The sequence below is a fragment of the Stegostoma tigrinum genome, chromosome 20 (genome assembly GCF_030684315.1).
Source record: "Stegostoma tigrinum isolate sSteTig4 chromosome 20, sSteTig4.hap1, whole genome shotgun sequence".
Taxonomy (NCBI): Eukaryota; Metazoa; Chordata; class Chondrichthyes; order Orectolobiformes; family Stegostomatidae; genus Stegostoma; species Stegostoma tigrinum.
In genome coordinates, this window is record NC_081373.1 from 28,172,467 (window position 1) to 28,200,260 (window position 27,794).

At 40.5% G+C, this 27,794-nt stretch overlaps 1 protein-coding gene across 1 annotated transcript in view; it reads left to right on the forward strand.

Annotated features, from left to right (window-relative positions):
- The first annotated feature begins 8,597 nt into the window (after window positions 1-8,597).
- Window positions 8,598-27,794, forward strand: part of LOC125450321 (deleted in malignant brain tumors 1 protein-like) — a 68,124-nt gene continuing 48,927 nt past the window's right edge. The window contains exons 1-11 of the mRNA XM_059652930.1: window positions 8,598-8,707; window positions 13,247-13,369; window positions 15,829-15,855; window positions 18,426-18,449; window positions 19,871-19,897; window positions 21,331-21,342; window positions 21,485-21,607; window positions 23,208-23,234; window positions 25,062-25,091; window positions 27,257-27,268; window positions 27,486-27,608. Of these exons, the coding sequence (XP_059508913.1) occupies window positions 8,641-8,707; window positions 13,247-13,369; window positions 15,829-15,855; window positions 18,426-18,449; window positions 19,871-19,897; window positions 21,331-21,342; window positions 21,485-21,607; window positions 23,208-23,234; window positions 25,062-25,091; window positions 27,257-27,268; window positions 27,486-27,608 (595 nt within the window). The 5' untranslated portion in view covers window positions 8,598-8,640. The remainder of the gene's footprint in view (window positions 8,708-13,246; window positions 13,370-15,828; window positions 15,856-18,425; window positions 18,450-19,870; window positions 19,898-21,330; window positions 21,343-21,484; window positions 21,608-23,207; window positions 23,235-25,061; window positions 25,092-27,256; window positions 27,269-27,485; window positions 27,609-27,794) is intronic.

Consider the following 27,794-nt stretch of genomic DNA (forward strand, 5'->3'; position numbering starts at 1 on the left):
AAGAATCTGATCATAATGCAGTGACTGATTAGCAATGTCTCAGCTTGCCTACGGTGTGGGCAGAAGATGTCCATTGTCTGAAAACTGCAGACGATTCACAGACAATGGATATGAAATCTATGATTATCATTCAAGTCCAGTTTGGCGCAGTGCACATTCAGACTGCTGCCAACAGGTTTGTTTTTGAACTTGGAGTTTTTAATTCATGAACACTAAGGTACAAATTTTCAATGCCTTGGTTCAAAAATAACTTTGTCCATTGTATTATTTTAAGGTTTACCCTTTTCAATGAACAATGACAAAGGAAGTTCATATGAGTGCTTTAATCTCTTTGATGTGATTTGGCATCTTTGGACAATATGTGTTGCCTACCCCTAATTGCCCTTGAACTGAATAGTTTATTTTTAGGGTGTAATTAAGAACCATTCACATTGCTGCAGGTCTGGAGTCACATGTAGGTCAGACCCAGTAAGGATCGCAAAATTTCATTCCTGAAGGTCATTAACGATCCAAGTAGGTTTTAACAATAAACAAGTGATAGTTTTGTGGTTTTCCATTAGTGAGGCCAGTTTTCAGTTCCAGATTGATTAAATTAATTTAAAATTCTACCAGCTGCTGTGTGTGGGATTTTAACCAAAGCATTAACCTAGGCCTCTGAAGCAACATTGCCATTATGCCTTCATTTTTGTTAAACTTCTCTCCACTAGATTTTTGTCTCTGTGTTGCAGCCAAGAATGAAACACAAAACCTGCCCCAACAGCGAGAGAAAGGCAGTGAAAATATTCATGAGAGAAAGTCTGTGAAGGTGGGAATATGTGATGATATGATAAGGCTAAGTGCACTTAAATAAAGCTACTGCTTTGAAATAATCTATGTTATGACTCGGTGACTTCACAGAATGGATTTTGTATTGGTTTAAATAATGCCTAGCAGATATAGAAAATACACACAGTTAAGATGAAAGTAAAGCTTGAGAAGAACGACATACTGAACTGTTAACAAATATATGTTCACATGAATTTATAAAAGATATAATTAAATATTGCAAAGCACATTTTGTAGGTACAAGCACATATGTTTATCTTCGTTGATAACGTTGCTATGTATAAAGATAAAAAAAAGTCTATAATATCTCCTTCTGTTCACTGACACAATTCTAACTTCTGCTTGTCATAGGGATAGTTTCCAGTAATCAGGCAGGGAATTGATAATCACGCTATGACTAGAATGTGGACATTGCTAGCTGGCCAGCATTTATTGCCTGTCCCTATTTGCCCTTGAGAAGGTACTGGTGAGCTGCCTTCTTGAACCACTGCAGCTCACATGCTGCGGGTTGACCCACAATACTGTTAGCGAGGCAATCCCAGGATTTTGACCCACTGACAGTGAGGGAGTCAGGATGATGAGTGGCTTGGAGGAGAGGGTGAAGGTGGTGGTGTTCCCATATATCTGCTGCCCTTGTCCTTCTAGATGGAAGTGTTCATGGGCTTGGAAAGTGTTGTCTGAGGATCTTTGGTGAATTTCTGCAGTGGATCTTATAGATAGTACACACTGCTGCTACTGAGCATCAGTAGCAGAGGGAGTGGTTGCTTGTGGATGTAGTGCCAATCAAGCAAGCTTCCTTGCCCTGAATGGTGTCAAGCTTCTAGAGTGTTCTTTGGACTGCACCCATCCAGGCAAGTGGAAAGTATTCTATCACACTCCTAGCTTATGCATTTTAGATGATGGGCAAGGGGGTGAGCTACTTGCTACGGTATTCCTAGCCTTTGACCTAGCCTAGCCTTTTGTAGCCACTGTACTTATGTTGTGAGTCCTGATGAGGTTCTGGTCAGTGGTAACGACCACAAGTTTAATAATGGGGATTCAGTGATAAAACACCATTGAATGTCAAGATTGTCTCTTGTGATGGTCATTGCCTGACATTTACGTGGCACAAATACTGCTTGCCACTTGTCGACCCAAGCCTGGATACTGCTCAGATCTTGATGCTTTTGAACATGGACTACTTCAGTTTCTGAGGAATCATCAAAGGTGCTGAACCTTATGCTGTCATCAGCAGACATCCTCAGTTATGACCTTATGATGGATGGAAGGTCATTGATGAAGCAGCTAATGATGTTTGGACCTAGGACACCACCCTGAGGAACTCCTGCAGAGATTTCCTGGGCTGATACAACTGGCCTTCGACAACCACAACCATCTTCCTACATGCCATGATTCCAACCAGCAGAGACTTTGCCCCCAGTGCCCATTGATTCCAATTTTGTTAGAGGTCCTTGATGCCACACCTGTTCAAATGCAGCATTAATCTCAAAGACAGTCACTCTCACCTCACATCTGGAATTCAAGTCATTTGTCCATGTTTGAACCAAGGCTGTAACAAGGTTAGGATCTGAGTGGACTTGGTGAATCTCCAACTGGGAATGGTTGGCTTCAAGGAATTGAGGAGGGAAACTCCAATTGGGAAAGAAGAGAGAGGCTGCAATTGATCATGAATTTCCTCTCTCTTCCAAAATGACCTTCAGCTTCATGTTTCATGTTTATGTCTAGTTGATGTGTTTCTAGTTTGGTTTCCTTAATTTTGTTGACAGCTTTGATGATTCAGCCCTGTGAACCCATTGAAGCTCACTTTAGTGGGAGCTCCCTTTATTCAGTAAAGCTGTGCTCAGTGTTTCATAATGTTACAATTATGTACTGTGGACGGTTAACTCAGTTGGCTGGCTGGCTAGGTTATGATGCTGAGTAATGCCAACAGTGTAGGTTCAATTCCTATAAAGTGAAGCACGCCCTGTCTTCTCAATCTCTCCCCTTACTTGAGGTGTGATGTCCCACTTTTCTCTCTCTTCCTCTCCCTCTCTCTCTCTCTCTCTCTCTCTGTCTGTCTAATGAGAGAGCAGCCCTCTGAGGCTATGGCAACTTTATGATATATTACACAAACCCACTGACTCCCACAGCTACCTGGATTATACATCTTCACACTCAACTTCCCGTAAAGACTCCATCCCATTCTCTCAGTTTCTCTGTCTCTGTCACATATGTTCAGATGAGGCCAACTTCAACAAGGGAGCCTCCGAAATGTCCACCTTCTTCCTCAACCGAGGATTCCCCAGCTTCACTGTCGACAGGGCTCTCAACCAGGCCCAACCCATCTCCCGCACTTCTGCCCTCTCCCCTTCTTTTCCCTCCCACAACTGCGATAGGGTTCCCCTTATCCTCACCTACCATCCCACCAGCATCCACATCCAGAAGATCATCAGACACCATTTCTGCCACCTCCAGCAGGATGCCACCACTGGACACATATTCCCCTCCATTCCCTTGACGGCTTCTGCAGCGACTGTTCCCTCTGGGATATCCTGGTCCACACTTCCTTCACCCCCAACATCTCCCCACAGCCCTACGGCACCTTCCCCTGTAACCAGCGAAGGTGCAACACCTGTCCATTTACCTCCTCCCTCCCCAGTATCCAAGGACCCAAACATACCTTACAAGTGAAACAACACTTCACCTGCATTTCCCAAAATCTAGTCTGCTGCATTCGCTGCTCACAATGTGGTCTCCTCTACACTGGGGAAATGAAGCATAGGCTTGGCACCTGCTTTGCAGAACATCTATGTTCTGCTTGCAAGAAAGACCCTGAGCTACCTGTCGCCTGCCACTTCAATGCACTACTCTGCTTCCTGGCCAACATCTCTGTCTCTGGCTTACTGCAGTGTTCCAGTGAAGCCCAATGCCAGCTGAAGGAACAACACCTCATTTTCCACTTGGCGACCCTACAGCCCTCTGGACTCAACATTGAGTTCAATAATTTTAGGGCCTAAGCTCTTCCATGTCCCAGCCCCCTACCCCACACACTAGGCCTTGCTACCACATAGTCTGCCACTACACATCCCCTGTTGTTAGTCACTAACAGTCCCCATTAACAACTATTCACCCTCCCAGCCTGATCGTTAGGAACTTCTTTGTCTGTCCAGCTGTCTTTCTCTCTCTCTGGGCTCTATCTTATCGTTTACTCCCTACCCCACCCATCTCCCTATTTTCTGCATATAAACTTACATTTTCCCAGCCACCATCAGTTCTGAGGAAGGGTCACTGGACCTGAAATGTTAACTCTGTTTTCTCCTCCACAGATGCTGCCAGACCTGCTGAGCTTTTCCAGCAACTTTGTTTTTGTTTATGATGCATTACACTGGAAAGAATTGGACATATATAACACAGCAACTGCTGGTCAGTCCCCAGTTTCTAACTTTGCTTGTTTGTTGAGATTCATAGCTCTTTTAGGAAAACATTTTATCATAGTTTGCTGACTGAAACTTGTACAATGGCCACATCTCTGTCTCCTCCTGAACATGCCCAGTGCTAACAATTTACTTAACCTGGAGATATTTTGAACCAAGGCCCAACAAAGCCAAAACCAGTTTGAAATATTATACTTCCCTTGGGCACAACTCACTCATTGTGGAACAGCAACATATCAATGCATGGAGAATATAGTGCCAACAGGCTATACTTTAGCCAATAGAATTCTGTTAACCTTTCATCTTTTCTACTCTGTTTAAAACTTCAGGGAAGTTGTGAACAAGTTGTCAGCCATTCCCACCAGCAAAGTAGGAAATCCAATAGAAGGATGTCTGTTAACAGGTAGAATTCCAGACCGGTAATCCCAGATGGGCTGAATTTATGCACACTTCTCATATGATGTGCCACGCAATTGGAATGGAGTTGGGATACAAGAGAATCTAACGTCATTGTCAGGTCCATAGTGATGGCTTAAAAATAGTTTCATTTATGTCCCGAATGCGCACACACCAAAAGATACTCCAACAAGGTCAAACATGGATGTTACAGATTTAAATAGGGAGAAAGGGGGGCGCGGATAGAAGATAGATAAAGGAGAAGATAGGTGGAGAGGAGACAGACAAGTCAAGGAGGCGGGATTGGAGCCAGTAAAGGTAAGTGTAGGTGAGGAGTTAGGGAGGGGATAGGTCAGTCCAGGGAGTACGGACAGGTCAAGGAGGCGTAATGAGGCTAGTACGTAGGAGATGGGGGTGGGGTTTGAGGTGGGACGAGTGGATAGGTGGGAGGACAGGTTAAGGAGGCAGGTATGAGCTGGGCTGGTTTTGGGATGTGGTTGGGGGAGCAAAGATTTTGAAGATTGTGAAGTCCACATTGACACCATTGGGCCACAGCATTCCTGTTTATCCATCTTCTATGTGCACTCCTCTTTCTCCCAATTTATTTCAGAATCCCCTTCCCCGCCCCCCTTTCTGAAGAAGGGTCTAGGCCCGAAACATCAGCTTTCCTGCTCCTCTGATGCTGCTCGGCCTGCTGTGTCTATCCAGCTCTACACATTGTAATCTCAGATTCTCCAGCATCGGCAGTTCCTACTATCTCTGAGACAGATTTACCACGTTCTACCATACTACTTTTATGGTCCCGAGACAATTTGTGTAATGATTGAAAGCGAAGCCAGGATTACATCGCTGCTTTTGTCTGCGGCAATGTGAATGGTATCAAACTGCTGCCATTTCTATGTGATAGGAAAGTCCAAGACGCCACATCATTCCTTTGCAAATTTTCAAGATTAGAATCATTTTTGAGGTCAGAAGAAAGGAAAGATGAGCCTGCTTGCCGAGCTGGTAAGTTTGTTTGCAGGCATTTCATCACCATGCTACACACATACCACCTCCAGTGAAATGTCAGTGTTCTGTCCTGTTTGCTTTTTATGCATCTCAGTTTGTTGGGTTGGGTGCCGTCACTTCCCGACTTGTTTCTTTGTGGTTGGTACATGGGGTCCAGCTCCACATGTTTTTCATGGAGATCCCGTTTGAGTGCCAGGCGTCCAGGAATTCTCGTGCATGTCTTTATTTGGCTTTTCCTACAATAGCTACTTTGTCCCTGTTGTTCATGTGTATTGAAATGGATGATAGTTTGGGGTCATAGTTTTAAGGTGTTATGAGGAAGGTATAGAGGAGATGTCAGAGGGAGGTTCTTCACCCAGAGAGTTGTGAGCGCATGGAATACTTTGCCAGTGGTAGTCATGGAAGCGGGGTCATTAGTGACATTTAAGCGACTGCTGGACATGCACATGGACGGCAGTGAATTGAGGGGAATGTAGGTTAGGTTATTTTATTTTTGGATTAGGATTATTCCACGGCACAATATCGTGGGCCGAAGGGCCTGTACTGTGCTGTACTTTTCTATGTTCTATGTTCTATAGTTAGTCACATCTCTTGGTAGCCAGTTGGTGTTTGTCACTTATTTCAATACACATGGACAAAAAGGGACACCAGTTTGCCTCGGGCTATGTGGCCATACCAGGACATGCCAAGCAAAGACATGCACGAGAATTCCTGGAGGCCTGGCACTCAGATCAGAGCTCCAATAACAAACATGTAGAGCCTCACCCCGTATAATTACTACTACCAAGAAACAAATCCAGAAGCAATGCGACCTGCACCAGTAAACCGAGGCACATAATTTAGAAGCGGAACAGAACACTGATGCTTCACTGGAGGTGCACTGATGATGTTACTGAGCATGGTGACGAAATGTCTGAAAACAAACTTAAAACAGCTTGGTAAGCAAATCAACAACCACATCAACAACCTCAGCTACAAATCTTCTCAAAAACCTTGTTCCCTCTAATTCCCCGAGGCCCTGCATGGCAGCATAGTCTGGAACCAGAAGTCAACGCTGCGATCGGCGTAACATCTTTAACAACTGGTTGTCGACCATGTTATTTTTAATCAAGCTGTTTGGACGTGTCATTACACACCTCTGCAGCAGGCAGAACTTGAGCCAAAATCTTCTAGCTTAGAGGGTGGAGCATTACCACTGATTAACAAATCACTTCCTCCACTTTCTTACATGATCTAAAAATCAGATTGTGTCTGAATCAGGGCACGATTTCAACACAATGCATGTCATACGTGCTTAATGGGCAATTTGTCAAAATGCTATGGAGTAAGGGGCAATATAGATCAGTCACTGATCTATCTGATGATATGTGCATGAAATAAGCAGAGTAATCTAACTAAAGATTGAAAGGGAAGAGACACCCTGTGCCTGAAGAGACATTGTTCTAACCAAGACTGTACTAATTCTTACAGAGTGAAGAAATAGTTAGAACGACTTTACTATGCTTATGTTCAGTTTTTTGATAGAGTAGAATATACAAGATTTACCAACCAAACCCATCTTATGAGGCCTGGGGTAAACCAAGCCAGGCATAGAAGTCAGACCAAGTCATCCACTCCCAAACCATTTTTATATTAAGCCCATAATAGCATTACTTTGCGATGCAGCTTTCTAAATTTACATGGCAGGAATAGCACATATTTTGCCATCAGTACACTGATCAACAGAAAATGTTATTAATATAATACTGAATTAATAAACTGTACATTGGAAAGCAGATGACTTCAATTGATTTAATGAAGGTAAAGTGCATATGTTAGCAATTCTGGGGCCTGTTACTTGCAAGTTGAAAGTGTTAATTATTTGAAAAAGTATTGACTAGATGTTTATATTGTTGCCCTTCTCTGAGAGACAATGGTATATCCATCGATGAAGATACAGTGGAGACACTGAAGAGTTCTATAAAGCTCAATTAAATTAAGTACTTAAATGAATAACACATGCTTTTCACTGATATTTCAATCACTGCCTTTCACTATCCTGGGTTATGCAACTGACCCCAGAAGTTATTACCCAGGACAGTTAGCAGCTGGCCAAGTTGAACTCTTCTCAATGTCTTCATCACATCTCCTGACATAGGGTACTTCCTGCTGAGTTATTCTTTTAAGTTCTGCTGAAAATCAAGGATTTTCCTCGGCTGCTTAATACACAGGTCGTTGTCTGAAGTGCGTGCCTTATTTGGAACTATTCGTGAATGCGATCAATCCTGAATGTTTCAACATTATTTGGTAGAGACAGCATACAATCATAGAATCCCTACAGTGTAGAAGCAGGCCATTCAGCCCACTGAGTCCACACCGACCCTCCAAACAGCATCCTACCCAGACCCCTATTCTATCCCTGTAACCCCACATTTCCCATAGCTAATCCTGCACACTCCTGGATACTACAGGAAATTTAGCATTGCCAGTTCACCTGACCTGTACATTTTCAGACTGTGGGTGGAAACCTATGCAGACCCAGGGAGAATATTTGATTACCCGACTGTCTGTCCCCAAGAGTACAATCAAACCTGGGCCCCTGGCCCTGTGAGGCAACAGCGCTAACCACTACGCCATTGTGCAGTTACTAATTACTGAACAACCTTAGCTCATAGCAGACCTGACTGAGCCAGTGTAATTCCACTCACATAAAAGCTTCTTATCAGTTCCTGTTATCTTCAGCCTTATCCAGCAATACTCAGAGATCATAAAACATGCTATCATGACCATTATCCAGTATGTATATAGCCTAATAATATAAAATTCCATTTGCAATATTTCCACGACATTAACAAGCAATGCAAATTTCCCTATCAGTTTATTGGGTGTTATTTTGAAAGTATACACACTTAAAAAAATCAAATTATATTACTTAATCGTATAGAAGTTTATGACACACCCACTTCTGTAGTTTGGGTATAAATGAAAAGTGCTGTCTGTAGCCTTTTATCATACCAAAATGGCATCCAAAACAAAAGTTCTTTTATATGTCTTTCTCATGACATTTACTTATGCTGAGAGCTACGGTAAGTAAAGAAAATGACAATTACTACGATAAATGTTATTTTATTCAAAAGATATACTGACAAGTTATTATTTTAAATTATTCAGTTGAATGAAGGCCAGTCCATGTCATTGTGAATTTTGTTATTTAAGTATATTTAATCTTTTAAAGAGATGAACTCAAAATAAAGAATAAAAATATATGATTTCAAATTCTGATTCATATTGGTGTTAGCATGTTTTTCAGTCTTAAAAACAGAATTGACACATTGCTGAATATTACAAATAGAGTCTTGCTTTGGACAGGGTACAGAAAAGGTTTACCAGGGTGTTGCCTGGTGTGGGGCATTTTAGCTGTGAGGAAACATTCGGTAGACTGGGTTTGTTTTCACTGGAATACAGAAGGTTGAGGAGTGACCTGACGGATGTTCATAAGATTGTGAATGGCATGGATAGTGTGGAAAGCATGAGGCTTCTTCTCAGCATGGACAGGTCACTTATGAGGGGGTCACAGGTTCAAGATGTGGGGAAAGAAGTCTAAAAGAGATGTGCGAAGCAGGTTTTTCACGCCAAGGGTGGTGAGTATTTGGAATTCGTTGCCGGGGAGGTGGTCGAGGCTGACCCAATAGAAGCTTGCAAGGAGCACCTGGATGAAGATATGAATAGGAGGGACTAGAAGGATACAGATCCTGTCAGTGAAGAAAGTTTTAGTACGAAAGGGCAAATGTGTCAGTGTAGGATTGGGGGGCCAAAGGGCATGTTCCTGTGGTGTGCTGTTCTTTGTTCTTTGTCCTTTGTCCTGTGTTCATTTCCTGATAGCAGCACGTAGTTAGTTTGCTTTACTTCTAACTGATAAGAAAATCAGAAAGTAGATGAAAAATGCACTTTAAAATCCAATGAAGTATGAAAAATAATTTTGCTCATTGAAAGTTTTTTTTGATAGACTACTTTACTGCAACAGCATTCAACAACAAATATTCTTAATTTGAAGGTGATTTTTTTCATGACTATGCTATGCAGTACAGATATACACATGGTTTAAAATAGTAACCGAAGATTGTTGAGTAATATTTCAGTCTAAACACTCAGTGTCAGTCTCCTTCAAATGTGAAAACTGAAGTTACATAATATACTTGGTTCAAATGTCAAGGTTTGCTCACTATTAAGGAATCAGTGGTAAATTGCAAGCTTATGTCTTTTACATACTAACAGAGCACAGATCTGGGATTTTACAATTCTGTTTCTATTATATTATCAGATAAAATTAATCAGACTCCAGTCCCAGCACCCAACCTGGTGCACATGAATTGGAAAATCTGTTGTTTTGCCCAATTTGGAGCAAATACCATTTTCAAAGCTATGAAACCGGATTGAGAAGTAACCCTTCCTCAGGCAATTATAATCCTGAATTAAATTAAAATTTCAGGAACAGTTCCCTTGTAAATTACACAAATTTCAGTGAAACATGCTATATAGACAAAAAAGATGAAAACAGATCCTGGTAGAAAGTCCAAATCTCCTTTCAACTAATTTTTAGAGCAAGATTGTTGCTGTTTCTATGCTTTTGAAATCTAGTTTTTGTTGTCATATTAATCTTGCTGGTGCGTATTTTATTTGCGTCTGTATTTCATCATCTGAAGTCTTCTGTTGAACCTCATTCTCTTAAAGACTTGCTGCTAACTACTGAAGTGGCTAACAAAATTTTCAAGGAGATGGGTAAAATCTGTAACCACTCTATGATATTAACAAAATTGGGAAGGTTGGAGTCCCTTTTGCTTTTCCTATAGTGCTGTAGGTTAGCATCTCCAGATCAAATGACATTTCAGGAAGTATGTTTACCTCCGCCAATATCTAAATAACTGTCTTTACAGATCAACAGATTCGTAAGTATTTGTCAGAGGAGATCTGTTGTTATCACTTGCACTTCTCTGAAGAAGTAACAATCAAATTATGACTTTGCTAGTTGGAGGAGTGGTTTAAGATGCAACTGTAAATATTGCAAAATAATAAGCTTCTCATTGAACTGTAGAAACTGTAAATTCACAAATACAATCGCAATATATGTACACACAGATTAGAAATAAGACGAGTCCAAAAACTTTTACAAAATAATTATAGGGTCAATTTCTGAATTATTTGTGAAGAGCAGATATGATAACATTGCAGCTGTTATTTGATGGCACTAGTAGCTGTGATATTATCTGTTGAACAGTTGTTTTTTGGGATTCAAGTTCCGCTGATTCATTTTTTAACTGGTTTGCAGCATTCTGAGTGAGATGTTTTTCCTTTCCCTACTTGCGTTGTGGGGGTGCTTACTTGTTGTTCTCAAGCTACGACATTCACTGCTAATAACACATGGCTAGTATCGAAGATTTCTTTCAAACCCTTTCTTTTGTATATTCCTGGAAGATGAAATCCTGAAACTATCTGGAAGAGGTTGCTCTCTTTCATGAGATGATGGGGAGCAATGGATTTAATCATACAGTCATACAGCATGAAAACAGAAGCGTTGGTCCAACCAGTCCACGCCAACTATTTCTTCAAACTAAGCTAGTCTTGCCTTTGTTTAGCCCACATCCCTCCAAACCTTTCCTATTCATGTACTTATCCAAATGTCTTTTAAACATTGTAGCTGTACCTGCATCCACCTCTTCCTCTGGCAATTCATTCCTCAGATAACCCACGGTCTGTGTAAAATCTCAAGTCATTATGTCTCTGTTTGAAGTTTTTTCAAAACCTTTAGGTGTTACACTCCATCAGAGCCAATTAAGCACAGCATCCCTGCTCTTGTACTCTTTGCTCCTATTAATAAAGCCCAAGATACTCAATGAAATATCGACTGCTCTCTCCAGCTATCCTGTCACCTTTGATGACTTAAATACATTTGCACCTAGTTTCTCTCTGTTCCTGAGCTGTGTTTAGAGATTAATTCTCATTTTATCTCGTTTCTCCATACACTTTTGACCAGAATACATCTCAAATATCTCTGGTTTGAACTTAACTTGTCATCCATGTGCTACTTCACCAAGCTGCCAAAGTATTTTTGGAGTACTGCACTGCCGTCTTTCCAGTTTACAATGCTTCCAAGTTTAATGTTGGAATTGCATCCTGTACACTGAGGTGTAAATTATTAATATATATCAAAGCAAAAGGAAGGCAAGTATCCCAATATTGACTGCTGGAAACTCCACTACAAACTTTCCTGTAGCCCCTCCCTCAAAATTGATTAATCTTTATTCTTTGATTCCTGTAATTCTGCCAATTTTGTATCCATATTGCTCCTGATCCTTTTATTCCATGAACTCCAACATTGCTTGTAGGTCTGTTGTACAGTTAAACACCTTTTCAAAGCTCACGTGCACCACATCAAAGGATTGCTTTCTTCAACCATCTCTGTTATCTCTTCAAAAATTTCCAGAAGTTTTTTAAACATAATTTTCCCTCAGAGAATCCATGGTGTTTCTCATTAATTAACTTATATTTGTTGATGGGTCTATTAATTCTATCCTGAATGATTGTTCCTGAAAGTTTTCATGCCCCTGAAGTAAACTGACAGTTGGTAATTGTTATGTTTATCTTTACAATATTTTTGAGCAAGGGCATAATGTTTACAATTCTCCAGTCTTCTGGTACTGCTGCTGAGTTTAAGGAAGACCAAAAAATTATGGCCCTGTGCCTCCTCAATTTCTACTCTCATTTCCTTCAGTATCCTTGTATTAATTTCATCGTGTTCCAGTGCTTTGTTAGCTTTAACTACAAACAGCCTTTTCAATACTTCTTCCTTATCAATTTTGAGCTCAGGAAATGTGCTATTGAATGAACTTTCTCATCTATCAGCATGTCCTGGGTATCACCTGCTTCTCCCATAAACATAGAAAATAATACTAATTTAAAACCTTCGCCATGCCCACTGTTTCCATGTGTGGAAATCTTTGTTGCTTCCTAACTGACCTATGGAAGATTTTAAGATTTACTCTTATGCTAGCTGCCAAACTCTTTTCAGAATCCCACTTTGCTTCTAATATTGGAATTTTACCCTCTTTTCTGAAACTCCTATGTTCATCATGATTCTAAATTGTATTTTCTACTTTATACCTATGATAAACAACCTGTATTTTGTTTTCTTAATTTCTATTTCCTTTCTCGTCCAGGGACTCTGCACTTGGTTGTCCTCCGTTTTCCTTTAAGGGAATATACTTTGGCTATGCCCTAATTGTCTCTTTTTTGCAGGTAGCCTATTGTTCAGCTATAACTTTTCCAATCAACCTTTGTTTTATGTCTATCAGGCCCAGTTCCATCTTGCTCCCGTGAAGTCAACTCTACCCCACTTAATTGTTTGCACTCTGCATTGCTCATTGGTGTTCCTAACTCTTGACCTCTGTGTCCCTTCAGCTACCACTATCCCAGTCTACATTTGTATAATTAATGTATTCCATTATAATTACTCTATAATTTCCTTTCAGATTTGCTCCTCACCAGAGAAATATTATAAAATTGCAATTTGAGACCTTGCTAAAATTATAAATATCTTCTAATCTAATTTAATATTCACTGTTCAACAGGATATGGCTCATGCCGGTACAACTGTGGAAGATATACGTCCGATTGTTCCTGTGATTACAATTGTTGGTATAATGGCAGTTGTTGCTCCGATTTTTGTGATGAATGTTCTTACATGGGCAATGGTAAGAGAATTTTCAGAAAATGAACTAATCTTTAAGTATATGTCCAAAATTGATACATTCCAAAGAGGACCAGGGGGCCAAAGTGTTAAGCAGCAGGAGCTTTGTGATGGGGATGTTCACTGTATAGGCAGCAAAGTTAGAAAGAGATCTGCCTGTCTGAAAAAGCTGAAGACATTATATTATCGGACCTTCAGTTGACATTCCACTACACTTACACAAATGCTCAATAAAGATAAAATTATAAAGAACTGAGGAACAGCCAATGTACCAATGAGATTTTCTTGAAAGTTATTGTGAATTCGTATTGTTGAGACCTTATGATATTAGATGCTTTTTCTGTGCTGTGTAATATTATCGATGGTATTACTTTCAAGACTTTTCTATATTGACTCAAATGTTGAAATCAGTTTAACCTAGCCCACAGAAATTCTGTTCAGTTACATTGTCAGCTTTGAAACATGCCTTTCACATAATTAACTTTTATTCTCAATTTTACTGCTACGGAAGATGTCTGTGATGAGGAAAGGAGACACCAGTGGTAGTAGATGTATTCTTTTTGTTTCAACTAAATGGGATAAGGAAGACGGAGAGGGTTACAGCTTCATGTTACATAGGACATAGAACAGTACAGCAGAGTACTTCGGCCCAAGATGTTGAGCTGACCTATTATCCTACTCTAAGATCAAGCTACCCTGCATACCCTACATTTTACAATCATCCATATGCCTGCCCAAGAGTCGCTTAAATATCCTTACTATATCTGACTCCACTACCACCGTTGGCAGCGCATTCCATGCACCCACTACTCTGTGTGAAGAGCCTACCTCTAATATCTCCCCTAGACCTTCCTCCAATCACCTTAAAATTATACCGCCTTGTAATAGTCATTTTCACCCTGGGGAAGAAGTCTCTGGTTATCCATTCTATTTATGCCTCTCATCATCTTGTACATCTCCAACAAGTCGCCTCTCATCCTTCTTCACTCCAATGAGAAAGGTTCTAGCTCCTTCAACCTTTCCTCATAACACCTGCCCTCCAGTCCAGGCAGCACCCTCTCTAAAGCTTTCACATCCTTCCTCAACCGGAACTGAACATAACATTTCAAGTGTGGTCTAACCAGACTTTTATAGAGCTGCAGCATAACCTCGCGACTCTTCAACTCAATTCCCCTGCCAATGAAAGCCAACACACCATATGCCTCCTTAACAAACCTATCAACTTGGGTAGCAACTTTGAGGGATATGAACATGGACCCCAAGATTTTTCTGTTCCTCCACACTGCCAAGACTCCTGCCATTAACCCCGTATTATGTATTCCAATTTGACCTTCCAAAATGAATCATTGCTTACCTTTCTGGGCTGAATTCCATCTGCCACTTCTTTGCCCATCCTGTCAATGTCCCACAGCAATCTACAACAGCCCTCCACTCTATTCACAACTCCACCAACCTTCATGTCATCAGCAAACTTTCTAATCTACCCTTCCACTTCCTCATCCAAGCCATTTCGAAAGATCACAAAGATCAGGGGTCCCAGAACGGATCCCTGTGGAACACCACTGGTCACCAAGCTCCAAGCTGAGTACTTTCCATTTACTATCACCCTCAGTCTTCTATCGGACAGCCAATCCTGTATCCAGGCAGCCAAATTTCCCTGAATGCCATGCTTCCTTACTTTCTGAAGTAAGCCTGCCATTGGGAGCCTTATCAAATGCCTTGCTAAGATCCGTATACACCAAATCCACTCCTCTACCTTCATCAATGTGGTTTGTCACATCCTCAAAGAATTTAAGAAGGCTTGTGCGGCATGATCTGCCCCTCACAAAGCCATGCTGTCTATTTCTAATCAAACCATGCTTTTTCAAATAGTCATAAATACTATCTCTCAGAATCCTCTCCAATAATTTGCCCACCATAGCAGTAAGACTGACTGGTCTGTAATTTCCAGGAATATCCCTATTCCCTTTCTTGAACAAGGCATTAACATTTGCCACCCTCCAATCATTTGGTACTACTCCAGTGGACAGTGAGGTTTAGACAGTGACAGTCATATAAAGGCAGATGAGAACAGATATTTAGGATGTAATTATCTTCCCAAAGATGGGTGATTGAACCAGGCTGAAAACTCAAGCAGTGTTCCTTAAAATACCACCCGAACTGGTCTCTGGCTAGGATGGAACCACCTCATGCAATAGGTCGGTATTGTACTCACATGTGAATTTTCCCACTTTCATTAATTTGCCTAATATTGTGTTTGATTTCTGGATGGTGGTGGAGGTGTATGTATTGTGCTATGGGTGACAGACTGGCTGCACTAGTGAGCCTTTGTTCATTAATGCCAATAGCACCCAACGTTAACTATTTCTCTTTATCATGTGTTATTATTAATCTTTCTATTAATGATAGAATGTGCTTCAAAATACTTGCAAAATCAAATAAGCTGAATGTGTTCCTTTATAGGATACTGTCATTCCAATTTCGCAACAGGTCAGTACGATTTAAATTCATTTTCTTTCAATTGGTTGGTTTTGTGCATTTGCCAATGACATTATTGTTGGAGCTGGCTCGTGGGGGTCAAATGCCTTACTTCTGCTCCTAATTCATATTCTTGCATGTATATTTGCATATCCCATTTAATCCTGTGTTAAGTCTCTAACCACATACATACTCATGCCATCACTAAGGCTTTTCTACCTTGATAACATAATTCCACTTAATCTTAATTCAATCTTGAAACAAGAAATCTGTAATCCTCTACAACAAATTCTTGGCTGGTCTCCTACAATTTATCCTCCATAACCCAAAGATTGCTCATGAGGCTGCTGTCTGAACTGTCAACCCACTTGGGGCCCATTACTTCCAAGGTTGTCACACAAGTTAAAAATTTAACCAAAGTACCCACACTATTGTCTGATGAACTCAGGTTAACAGAAAACATTGAACATGTTACTGGACTTAACAGAAAAACACAATTTACTGCAAATAAATCAACTCTAACTGCAAGAAAACAGAAATATGAGTTATCAACATATAACTGCACTAGTTGAAACTCTGTCTTCTTAAGCCCCTGTATACCCATACAGGCAAACACAGTCAAATAAGCTAACATAGCATTATGAGTGGAGGGCAAAATAGGAAAGACAGTTCAATCTGTTGGACTTGATGAGGCATCCTTTTGCTTCCCAGGGCCCTCTGATCATTTATCTCCTTGCTTCTGGATACTTTCAATTTCTGGCAGAAATCACAGGTTGATTTGCACTCTAATTGCAAAGTCTTTCAGTTATTCATTAGAGGTAATCACTTACAGTGATTGGTGGAAAAGAATATCTAGCTGTCAACCAGGCTTTGGTTACTTCATACAGAGACAGAGAGTGACATTTTTCTCCTCTGCAGTCTGGAACCTTCGTTACCTGTATTGTTCACACCCAAAGTGTTCACACTGCCAGGACTGAATCAGAGAGTTATCATTGTCTGATGACTTTTGGATCTGCGAATGATCCTCGCCGCGTAAACCAAACAGCAATCTGTTACTGGGCAAAGCTCACTCTGCACACACTGTCCTGGTGCTGTTGCATCTTAACTCTCTTCTCCCAGGGCTGAACAAAGCAACTGGGTAAACACAGCAACTTGTACCTAAATGAACACCACTGGGAGGTGAGCATCACTGACTGGCCAGCATTTATTGCCTATTCCAAGCTGTCCTTGACAAGGTACCTTGAAGACAGCTAGTTCTTTAATAGCACAAAAACAAAGTTGCTGGAAAAGCTCATCAGATCTGGCAGCATCCGTGGAGGAGAGAACCTAGTTAACATTTTGGGTCTAGTGACCCTTCCTCAGAACTGAGGAACTGAGGAAGGGTCACTGGACCTGAAACGTTAACTCTGTTTTCTCCTTCACAGATGCTGCCAAACCTGCTGAGCTTTTCCAGCAACTTTGTTTTTGTTCCTGATTTACAGCATCCGCAGTTCTTTTGGTTTTTAATTCTTCAATGGTCTCTGCATGCTATCAATGAAACTGTGAACTCAGAACTCAGAACCTGTGATTGAGATAACTGTCGTCTTTAAAACTCAGACAAGTATTCATTCCTGAAGGGATATATGATAACCCTTCAGGAAATGTCAATAAAAAGTTTGGGCTGCATATCTAAGGAAAGATGTGCTGGTTTTGGAGGGGACCCGGAGGTTTACAAGAATGATGCTAGGGATGAAGGGCCTTTTTTTTGCTTTATTCATTTATGGGATGAGGGTATCAGTGGTTAGGCAGCATTTATTGTCCATCCCCAATTTCCCAGAGGGCAGTTTTGAGTCACCTGTATTGCTGTGGGTCTGGAGTCACATGTAGGCCAAACCAGGTAAGGATGGCAGTTTCCTTCCCTAAAGGACACTACTGAACCAGTTTGGTTTTTCCAACAATCAGCAATAGTTTTGTGGTCATTATTAGATTCTTGAATCCGGATATTTATTGAGTTAAAATTCCACCATATGCCTGGGCGGGATTCAAATCCGGATATGAGAATGTTATCTGGATCTCTGAATTAACAATCCAGCAATAACACCACGAGGCCATCACCGTCCCCCCACCACCACCCCTAATCAACCTATCAAAGAAGTAACCATTGAGGATTCTGGGTCGATATTTGATGCAGTTCAGAGGATGAGGGCAATCTCATTGAAACTTACAGAACACTGACAGCCCTGGATAGAGTGGAAATGTCAAAGATGTTTCCACTAGTAGAAGGCACTACTACCCAATGACACAACATCATATTGAAAGGATAATCCTTTACAATTGAGATGAGGTTAAATTTCCTCTGCCAGAGGATAGTTACTCTGCGGAATTCACAGATGCAGAAGGATGTGGAGCCGAGTTATTGTGTGCCCTTAAGACAGTGATAAGTTCTTGATGAGTAAGAGGATCTGGGGATATGGGGGAAAGCAGAAGAATGGGTTTGAGAAACATATCAGCCATGATTGAATGATGGAGCGGATTCGACAGGTCAAATGACCTAATTAGCAAATATTCTTGATATTAATGCATGATTTCTAATGTTTTGACAGAGTTTACTACATTATCAACAACAGGTAGGAAAATGCCTTAATCAAATGTATTCATTCATATTTGAATGATTAAATTTCATTAAATGTGTTGCACTTGCTTCAACCAACTTCCCCACCATCCCGGTTCCGAACAAACTGCGAATCATTATTCCTATATGCTTATTGACCAAACTAGTGTATTTCAGTAAAATACACTGAACATATTGAATAATTTACTGCTCTCTGGTAAAGTATTATGTAGAGCAATCACATTCCTGGAAAATAAATTTCTTTTCAGCTGCGTCCTCAGTGTATGCTCGAAAATTACAATTTTTTTTGCATTCCCCAACAAGGGGCAATATCATGGACTGAATTTGATGGGTTATCTGTAAGAGAGAAAGTGGTCAGATTTGTGGCTAAAATTAGATTACTGTCTGTTTGATGATGTGCCTGATGAGATGAGCCGAAAATGATGCCAGACCTACACGGGACTGGGGCCACCAAGGTGTTTCATTTCCTCCTGGTACACCAGCTATACCGGGAGTGGGCACCTCTCTTGGTGTGTCACAGAGTTCTGGTCTCAGACCGGTCACTGCTCCAAGGGTTGGATCTTCCTTGTTGAGAGCATAAAACATCGTCAGGACATCGTAGACTATGGAGAAAGTACAGGTAATTGGGATGAATGGAGCCTGATATCTATTTGTCTGTACAGACATGATTGGCCGATGCCTGGTTCTATGTTGTATGCATCCGTGACTCTACATTTGAAGGTCTCACTTTATACAAATCAAAGGGACATCTCGTGAAAAACTAAAGATCTTGTCAAATAGTACTGGACTCCTCAGTAATTATGCTGTGGTGCTAGGTGCCAACACTTGTTGTACAATCTATCCCTACAATTCTTGCTGGTATTGATGCTCTAGTGGAATCTCCTCATATACTTCTATATTCCTGTATATTAATGGAATTGTCTATTTCTTTTCGATCGTTTGCTGGTCTGGCTTACAACTATTTGCCCATCAAATTCAATTATAATTACATCCGCGACAGTCTCACCCCTATCTATGAGACTATGTATTTTTCTGAATTGCCTGTTTGAAATCTCTAAGGCAATTCAATATTGATTTTCAAATATTCCTTATCACTCATTTGAAAAGTCTTGAATCTCGGTCAAGTTGACTTGTGCCAATTCCCCATTTTCTCTGTAGCACACAATTTGCATCCCTCCAAACAGATTGATGCCACTATTATCAGACTGGAGCAACACTTAATAAAGCAATAATGGACACATCTTGAGTAAGCTGGGTGATAGGAGCATTAATATAAAATAATTGGCAGAAGGCAATACCAGACTGAATCAATATGTTTTCTTTCATGCTGTTGCAAAGGATCACATGAGATCTGCCACAAGAAAGGGTATGGCATATATTCTTGAGACTAAAACATTATTTTTAATGTTTTGACAGCCCCTCCTGAAATAACGTCAACACCAGGTATGGCAAATATCTTCAGGAAACTGTATTGAATCTCTTTTCAGTGATGAAAGTTCATTAGATGTGTTTTGTTTGCTTCACCCAAACCACACCACCAGCTTCATAAACCACCAAACCCCAACAACTAATCATTGCCCCCGATACGTTCACAGGCCAAACCTGGTCTAAAATACCTTGGACATAGTTCATGATTCACTGATCTGTGGTGGAGTATGATGTAAAGCAATCACTTGCCAGGAAAATAAATTTCTTCTCAGCTCTGTCTTAAGTGTTTACTGTAAAATTCAATGTTTTTAAAAATTCTACAACAAGGGACAATATCATCTAATTTTATGGGTTACCTGGAAGAGAGTATGCAGTCAGATATAGAACTCAAATTAGATCACTGTAGTGGTGTTGGTGTGCCTGGCAACATGAACCAATCATTGTCAGACCTGCACGGGACTGGGTCCGCCCAATGTTCCATTTCCTCCCGGTACCCCAGCCATACCGGGAGCTGCCACCTCTCCTGGAGTGATCCAGATCCAGAATGGTCTCAGACTGATCGCTGCTCTAAGGGTTGGGCCTTCCTCCTTGAGAGCATAAAATACCACGGCATCGTAGACAATGCACCAAGTGCAGGTAAACAGGATGTGTATAGTCTGGCATTTATATGTCAGTGTAGACATGATTAGCTAAACCGCCTCATTCTGTAATATGTGTGCTCCCATGACGCGACATGTGGAGGTCTCACTTCACACAAGTCCATGGGATCATTCTGGAAAAACTGAAGTCAGACAAATTTATCAAATGGTCTTGGGCTCACCTCAGTAGTTAATGCTGTGGTGCTGGGGCCCCATACTTGTTGTACAATCAATCCCTATAATTCTTGCTGGTATTGATGCCCGAGTGGGGCCTCCTCATGTACTTCTTTATTCACGTCTTTTAATGGACTTGTCTATTCCTCTTGATTGTTCTCTTGTCTCACTTCGACTTTCAATTATCATCTACATCTGCAACAGTCCCACCACTCTCTACCTGAGGATGTTTTGCTCTGAACTGCCTGTTTGATTTCACAATGTAAATTCAGTATTGATTTTCCAGTTTTGCTGATCGCTCATTTGGAAAGTCTTGGACCTTGACCACGTCAATACCTGCCCATTCCCCATTTTTTCTGACATTCCCTCTTTGAATCCGTCCATTCAGATTGATGTTCCTGTTATAAAACGAGGTCAACACTTAATAAAGTCACAAAGGACATATTACGTGAATGTACTGGGCGATAGGAACATTACTTTGGAACAATTGGCATAAAGTTATTTCAGACCTAATCGTATTCACTTTTAAATGTTGTTTGAAAAGATCACATCATGTTTGAAGCTTGAAGATGTATGGCAATAATTCCTGTTACTAAAACATTATTTTTTATATTTTGACCGTACCTCCTTGAACAGCAGTAACAGCAGGTATGGAAAATATTGTGATGAGAATGTGTTGATCCACTTTTCAATGATGAAAGTTCAATATATTGCTCTGATTCTAGTAATCTATAACTTTGTTAACAGTCAACATAACTTCAGACCTAACTCAGTTTTCACTCTATAACAGATATCGTTTCATGCCAAGATAACTGTGGAGCATATAACTCTGTGTGTTCCTGCAGTTATGACTGTTCTTACTATGGCAACTGTTGCCCAGATTTCTGTGATCAGTGTGCTTACATGAATTCTGGTAAGTGGATTTTTAGCGAATACTTAAATTTATATTTGTAGGCGCATTATCATTATAAAACTCAGTGATAGTCCTGAGCCTTGGACGCGTAGAAAGATTCTTGCTCCTTTTATGCATTATTGTAGTGAAGTTTAGATGCTATGTGATTTCTCTTCCGGCAGCATATGGTGTGATCCATGATACTATGATGAGGATAGATCTGTGCTGTACCGTTTCAAACGTCTGGATCAGTCTTAGAGTCCGTGGCTGAGAAATATATTTCCATCATACCCAGGTTTCCAGGAACTCAATACCGTCCACATTTTTTGTGAGGGCATTGGACGGGTGTTAGAAATATGTCCTGGATATTATCCAGTAGATCATCAAGATCATCGATCTTCCTGTCGATCGATCGATCTGTCAGGATCAGATGTCAACTGGGTTTTCCTAAGAATGAGAATGTTGAGATTTTTCTGTTGATGTTTAGAATTTGGGGACATTTCCCGCAAGTAGTGTCACATGTGGTGAATGACTTTGCTTTGTACTTCAATGGCTCAGGTCAGATCACTTGCTCTCTGAGACATTGCTCACCTTGTCATCATCGTGGGGGTCGGATAGATCAATTGGCTGGATGGCTGCTTTGTAATGCAGAGTGATGTCATCAGTGTGGTCCTAATGGCACCATTGGCTGAGGTTTCTACAAAGAACTCTTGTTTTCAGCTACTACACTTGCCTGTTGTGTATTAACCCTCTGGTTAAACCAACACCAGTCTCTCTCTAATGACAGAGCAGCCCAATGTTCTGGTAAGCCTATGGTCACTTATCACCCTCTGGAGCCTGCAGTAGGTCAGGCAGCACAGTTGAAGAGATGATGCAAGGAGGGAAAAGGAGGAAAGGGAGGCAGCTTTCAACACAATGCCACATTCACTCAGTGGCTTCAAGGAACACAATCCTTACATCAACCTCATCAAGGAACAACTGATGTGACGACTCTCATTTCCAAAGCGGTCGCTCATTGAAATATCTTACTACTGGCAGAGAGAACTGCATTGTCCTCTGACATTGTCAGTCACCTCCGAATTTGCCATCCTTATAGGAAGTTACTGACCCTCGGAGTGACGAGGCAGTTGTGTTTATATTTTGTCCCCCTGGTCATCTGTGGCTTTGTCATGTTATACAAGATATCATTAACTGAATAAAAACAGAAATTGTTGGAAAAACTCAGCAGGTCTAGTGGCATCTGTGAAGGAAAAAATCAGAGTTAACGTTTTGGGACCGGTGACCTTTCCTCAGAACCGTTCTGCTGAAGGATCACCAGACCCCAAACGATAACTCTGAACCATAACAGCTAAGACATCCACTACTGAATTTATGCCGGTGTGCAGCACATTTCATTTTATTTATAGATGTACATTTATTGTCGTCATTGAATTCGGTTTGAGACTAGCTGCCTGAAGATCTTATCATTTTCTCCTGATCATTTGTTTTCAATCTCAGAATACCTGAAATTTATAGCCTCTTTTTCTCATGTTTTTATATTAATATTTTTACAAGCAGTAATGGCGAAAGATTCTTCCTACGTACTTGACAAATTCAATAAGTTGTATATGTTCCTCTATAGGATACTGTGGTGAATATTCAACAACAGGTCAGTAAGAGTTAAATTAATTTGTTTTGATTTGTCGGTTTGTACATTCGGGGACACTGAGCCATTCACAGTAATTGATCTGAATGACCATACTCAAAGAATCATATCATTGGTTTGGTGTTGTCTTTGTGTATTCTGTCTAAATCCTCCGTATTTGCTCTTTAAATTAGAGATCATCTGAAACTCTGCTGCCAGTTCTCCATTTGAGTTACAACTGGCCATCGCATGTAATGACCCAGGAGCACTACTATCTCCACCGTTTCTAAACGTGGGGGGAAATTGTCATTTATCTAGACTGCTGTCTCAGGCTAACATTCACAGTATCTTTCTTAGGCACAGATAAGCTAGACATTGATGACCTCATGAAGACATTGTCTGGTCATGATTTTTTTTGTTTAATTCTGATCAAAAGCATGAACTGATTTTGGAGCTTGAAAATTATGGAATCAACGATTGGCATAACATCTGCACGAGATGAACTTGGAGCAGGGCATGGTCATTTGGGCCCTCGACTTATTTCCACCATTCAACACGAGCACAAGCTTCCAAGTCCCCCACAAACCCTGAATCATTCCTCCTGACTCCTTTGCAGACAAAACTGTTCTAAATTACCTTGAACACGTTCAGTAATTCATGGCTCTGAGATGGAGTATTAAATACAGCAATCACTTCCAGGAAAATAAATTTATTCTCAGCTCTGTCTTAAGTGTTTATTCCAAAATGTGGGCCAAAATATGTCAGCGACCACCTGTTCTTCCATTTCCTCCTTGCACACCAGCAATACCAGGAGTGTCCATCTCTCCTGGAGTGACACAGAACTGTTGGGCTCAGGCTGGTCACTGCTCCAAGAGTTGGTCTTCCTCCTTGAGATCATGAAATGCCAGGGCATCATAGGTTAAGAAGCAAGTGCAGGTGAATGGAATGGGTGTAGTTTGCGTTTTGCTTGTCAGCACAAAAATGTTGGGATGAAGGGCCTGTTCTCATGCAGCATTGTGTTATGACTCTTTCCCTGGAGGCTTCTCATTGTATAAATGAAAGGATTAACTCATGAAATACTAAAGTGCACTGATCTGGTCAAATGGTGTTAGGCTTGTTTCAGTAATTATTCTGTGGTGTTGGGAACCAATCCTTGTTCTACTACCAATCCCTATCATGCTTGCTGACACTAATGCTCTCGTGGAGCCTCCTCATATGGATCTTTATTCATGCCTTTTAATAGAGTTTTCTATTCCTGCTCAATTGTACACCTTGCATCTACTTATATGTCAGAGACAGTAGGAACTGCCGATGCTGGAGAATCTGAGATAACAAGGTGTAGAGCTGGATGAATGCAGCAGGTCAAGCAGCATCAGTGGAGCAGGAAAGCTGATGTTTCGGGTCTCTATGTTCATCGGATTTCAATTATCATCTACATCCGCAACGGTCTCACCACTTTTTATTTCTGAATTGACCATTTGATTTCTCAATGACAGTTCAATACTGATTTTCTAATATTGATTATTGCTTCATTGGAATGTCTTGAACCTTGAAAATGGCAACACCTGCCAATACTTCATTTTACCTGGAGCTCCCTGTTTGAATCTATCCAGTCAGATTGGTGCCCCTGTTCTAATTCTGGATCAAAAACTAATGAAGTCATAAAGAACATTCAATGTGAATATGCTGGGTGATGGCAGCATTAATTTAAAACAATTAACATAAAGTCATATCAAACCAAATCATTCTTCCTTCTTTAAATCTGTTCAAATGGATCACATGAGGTTTGAGGCTTGAAAGGGTATGGCAAATATTCTTAATACTAATGCATGATTTTTCATGTTTTGACAGACTTTATTACAACAGCAGAAACATCAATAGGTATGGAAAGTATATTCAAGCAAATATATTCATTCACATTTGAATGATTAAATTTCACTAAATGTGTTTCGCTTGCTTCCACCAACTCCCCCACCATCCACACCCCCAACAATACTCTAATCATTATTCCTGACACCTTTATTGACCAAACCTGGCCAAAAATACCCTGAACGTATCGAATTATTCACTGCTCTCTGGTCGCGTATTATGTAGATCAATCACATTCCTGGAAAATAAATTTCTTCTCAGCTGCGTCCTCAGTGTTTGTTCGAAAATTACAGCCCCTCTTTTGCATTCCCCAGCAAGGGGCAATATCATGGACTGAATATGATGGGTTATCTGTAAGAGAGAAAGTGGTCACATTTGTGGCTAAAATTAGATTACTGTGTGTTTGATGATGTGCCTGATGAGATGAACCAAAGAAGATGCCAGACCTGCACGGGCCTGGGCCACCAAGTGTTTCATTTCCTCCTTCACAGGCCAAACCTGGTCTAAAATACCTTGAGCATATTTAATGATTCACTGATCTGTGGTAGAGCACGATGTAAAGCAATCACTTTCCGGGACAATAAATTTCTGCTCAGCTCTGTCTTAAGTGTTTAGTCTAAAATTCAATTTTTTCAAGAATTCTACAACAAGGGACAATATCGTAGTCTGAATTTTGTGGGTTACCTGGAAGAGAGAAAGTGGTCACGTTTCTGGCTAAAATTTGGTGACTGTCGTATTGTTGGTGTGCCTGCCAACAGGAAGCAAATATCACGTCAGCTCTCCAATTGAATGAGTCCACCCATTGTTCCATTTCCTCCTGGTACCCCAGCCATTCCGGGAGCAGCCACCTCTCCTGGAGTGATCCAGATCCAGAATGGTCTCAGAGTGGTCACTGCTCAAAAGGTTGAGTTTTCCTCGTTGAGAGCATTAAAATTTTAGGGCATCATAGTCTATGGAGGAAGTGCAGGTAAATTGGATGACTATAGTTTGGCATTTGTATGTCAGCATAAACATGATTGGCCAATGCCTGTTCCTATGCTGTATGCCTCCAAGACTCCACAGATGGAGGTCTCAATTCATACAGATCAAAGAGATGTCTCATGTAAACCTAAAGTCAGCCAAAGTTGTCTAATGGTCTCGGGCTTGCCTCAGTAGTTATGCTGTGGTGCTGGGAGCCTCTGCTTGTCCTTCAATCTCTCGCAACAATTCTTCCTGGTATTGATGCTTAAGTGGAGCATTCTCATAAACATATTTATTCATGTCTTTTAATGGATTTGTCTATTCCTTCTCGATTGTTCATTCATCTTGATTCTACTTTTATGTCCATAGGATGTCAATTATCATGTAGGGCATCGAATCTAATCTACATCTGCAATAGTCTCACCACTCTGTACATGAAGATTTTTTTTTCTGATTTGCCTGTTTGATTTCACAATGAAAATTCAATTTTGATTTTCTAGTTTTGCTGATCGCTCAGTTGGAAAGTCTTGACTCTTGACCATGTCAACACCTGCCCATTCCCCATTTTTTCTGACATTCCTTTTTTGAATCCCTCCAGTCAGATTAGTGTTCCTGTTATAAAACCAGGTCAACACTTTATAAAGTCATAAAGGGCATCCGATATAAATATGATGGGTGACAGGAGCATTAATTTAGAACAATTGGCATAAAGTTATTTCAGACCTCATGTGTATGCTTGTCTGCTTCTCCTGTTTTGTCTATAAGACTTCAATGGTTATTGGCATCTGCAACAGTCTCACCACGCTGGAGCTGAGGATTGTTTTCTGAATTGACTGTTTCTTTTCACGATCACAATACAACATTGTTGTTCCAGTTTTGCTCATCTGTTAGCTGGATATTCTTTTAACGATGAGCATGTCCACATCTGCAAATTCCCAATTTTTCATAGAGCTCCCTGATTGTATGCTTCCAGTCAGTTTAGTGCCCATGTTATAATGCTGGACAAACACTTAATAAATTCATAAAAGATATCCCATGTGAATGTGCTGGGTAATAGGGGTATTATTTTAAAACAAATTTATATCAGACTGAATCAATCTTCTTCCTCTGATGCTGTTGAAAACTATCAAATAACATTTGAAGTTTGAAGGAGTATGAGAAATATTCTTGTTACTAATGCATTATTTTTTATATTTTGACCATGCCTCCTGGAACAGCATCAACAACAGGTATGGAAAATATTTTCAAGAAAATCTATTCATTCATTTTTCAATCATTAAAGTCCATGACCGTTGTGTGAACGGTTTTCAAGGATTGAGTGAAGATTTGTGGCTCGGGTGCTGTTTGTAAATGTTGTACATCTACATTTCTCTGACAATTATAATCTGCAACCGTCTTTCGAATCACCATGACTTCAGACCTAACTCAGCATTCACTTTATCACAGAAATCGATTCATGCCGATACAACTGTGGAGGGTATGCATCGGGATGTTCCTGCGATTATAACTGTGCTTACTATGGCAACTGCTGCCCAGATTTCTGTGCTCAGTGTTCTTACATCAATTCTGGTAAGTGGACTTCCAAAAAAAAACCTACTTATTAAATTTATTGTGTGTGTATTTTGATTAGAAAACAGCTATTAGATCAAGAACAGAACTTCAAAAAATCTTGTTGCTCCTTTTCTGGTTCCATACAGTTGTCACGCAACTTTTTCACTGCAGTGTATGTGGTGATCCATGATATTGGGTTTTTGT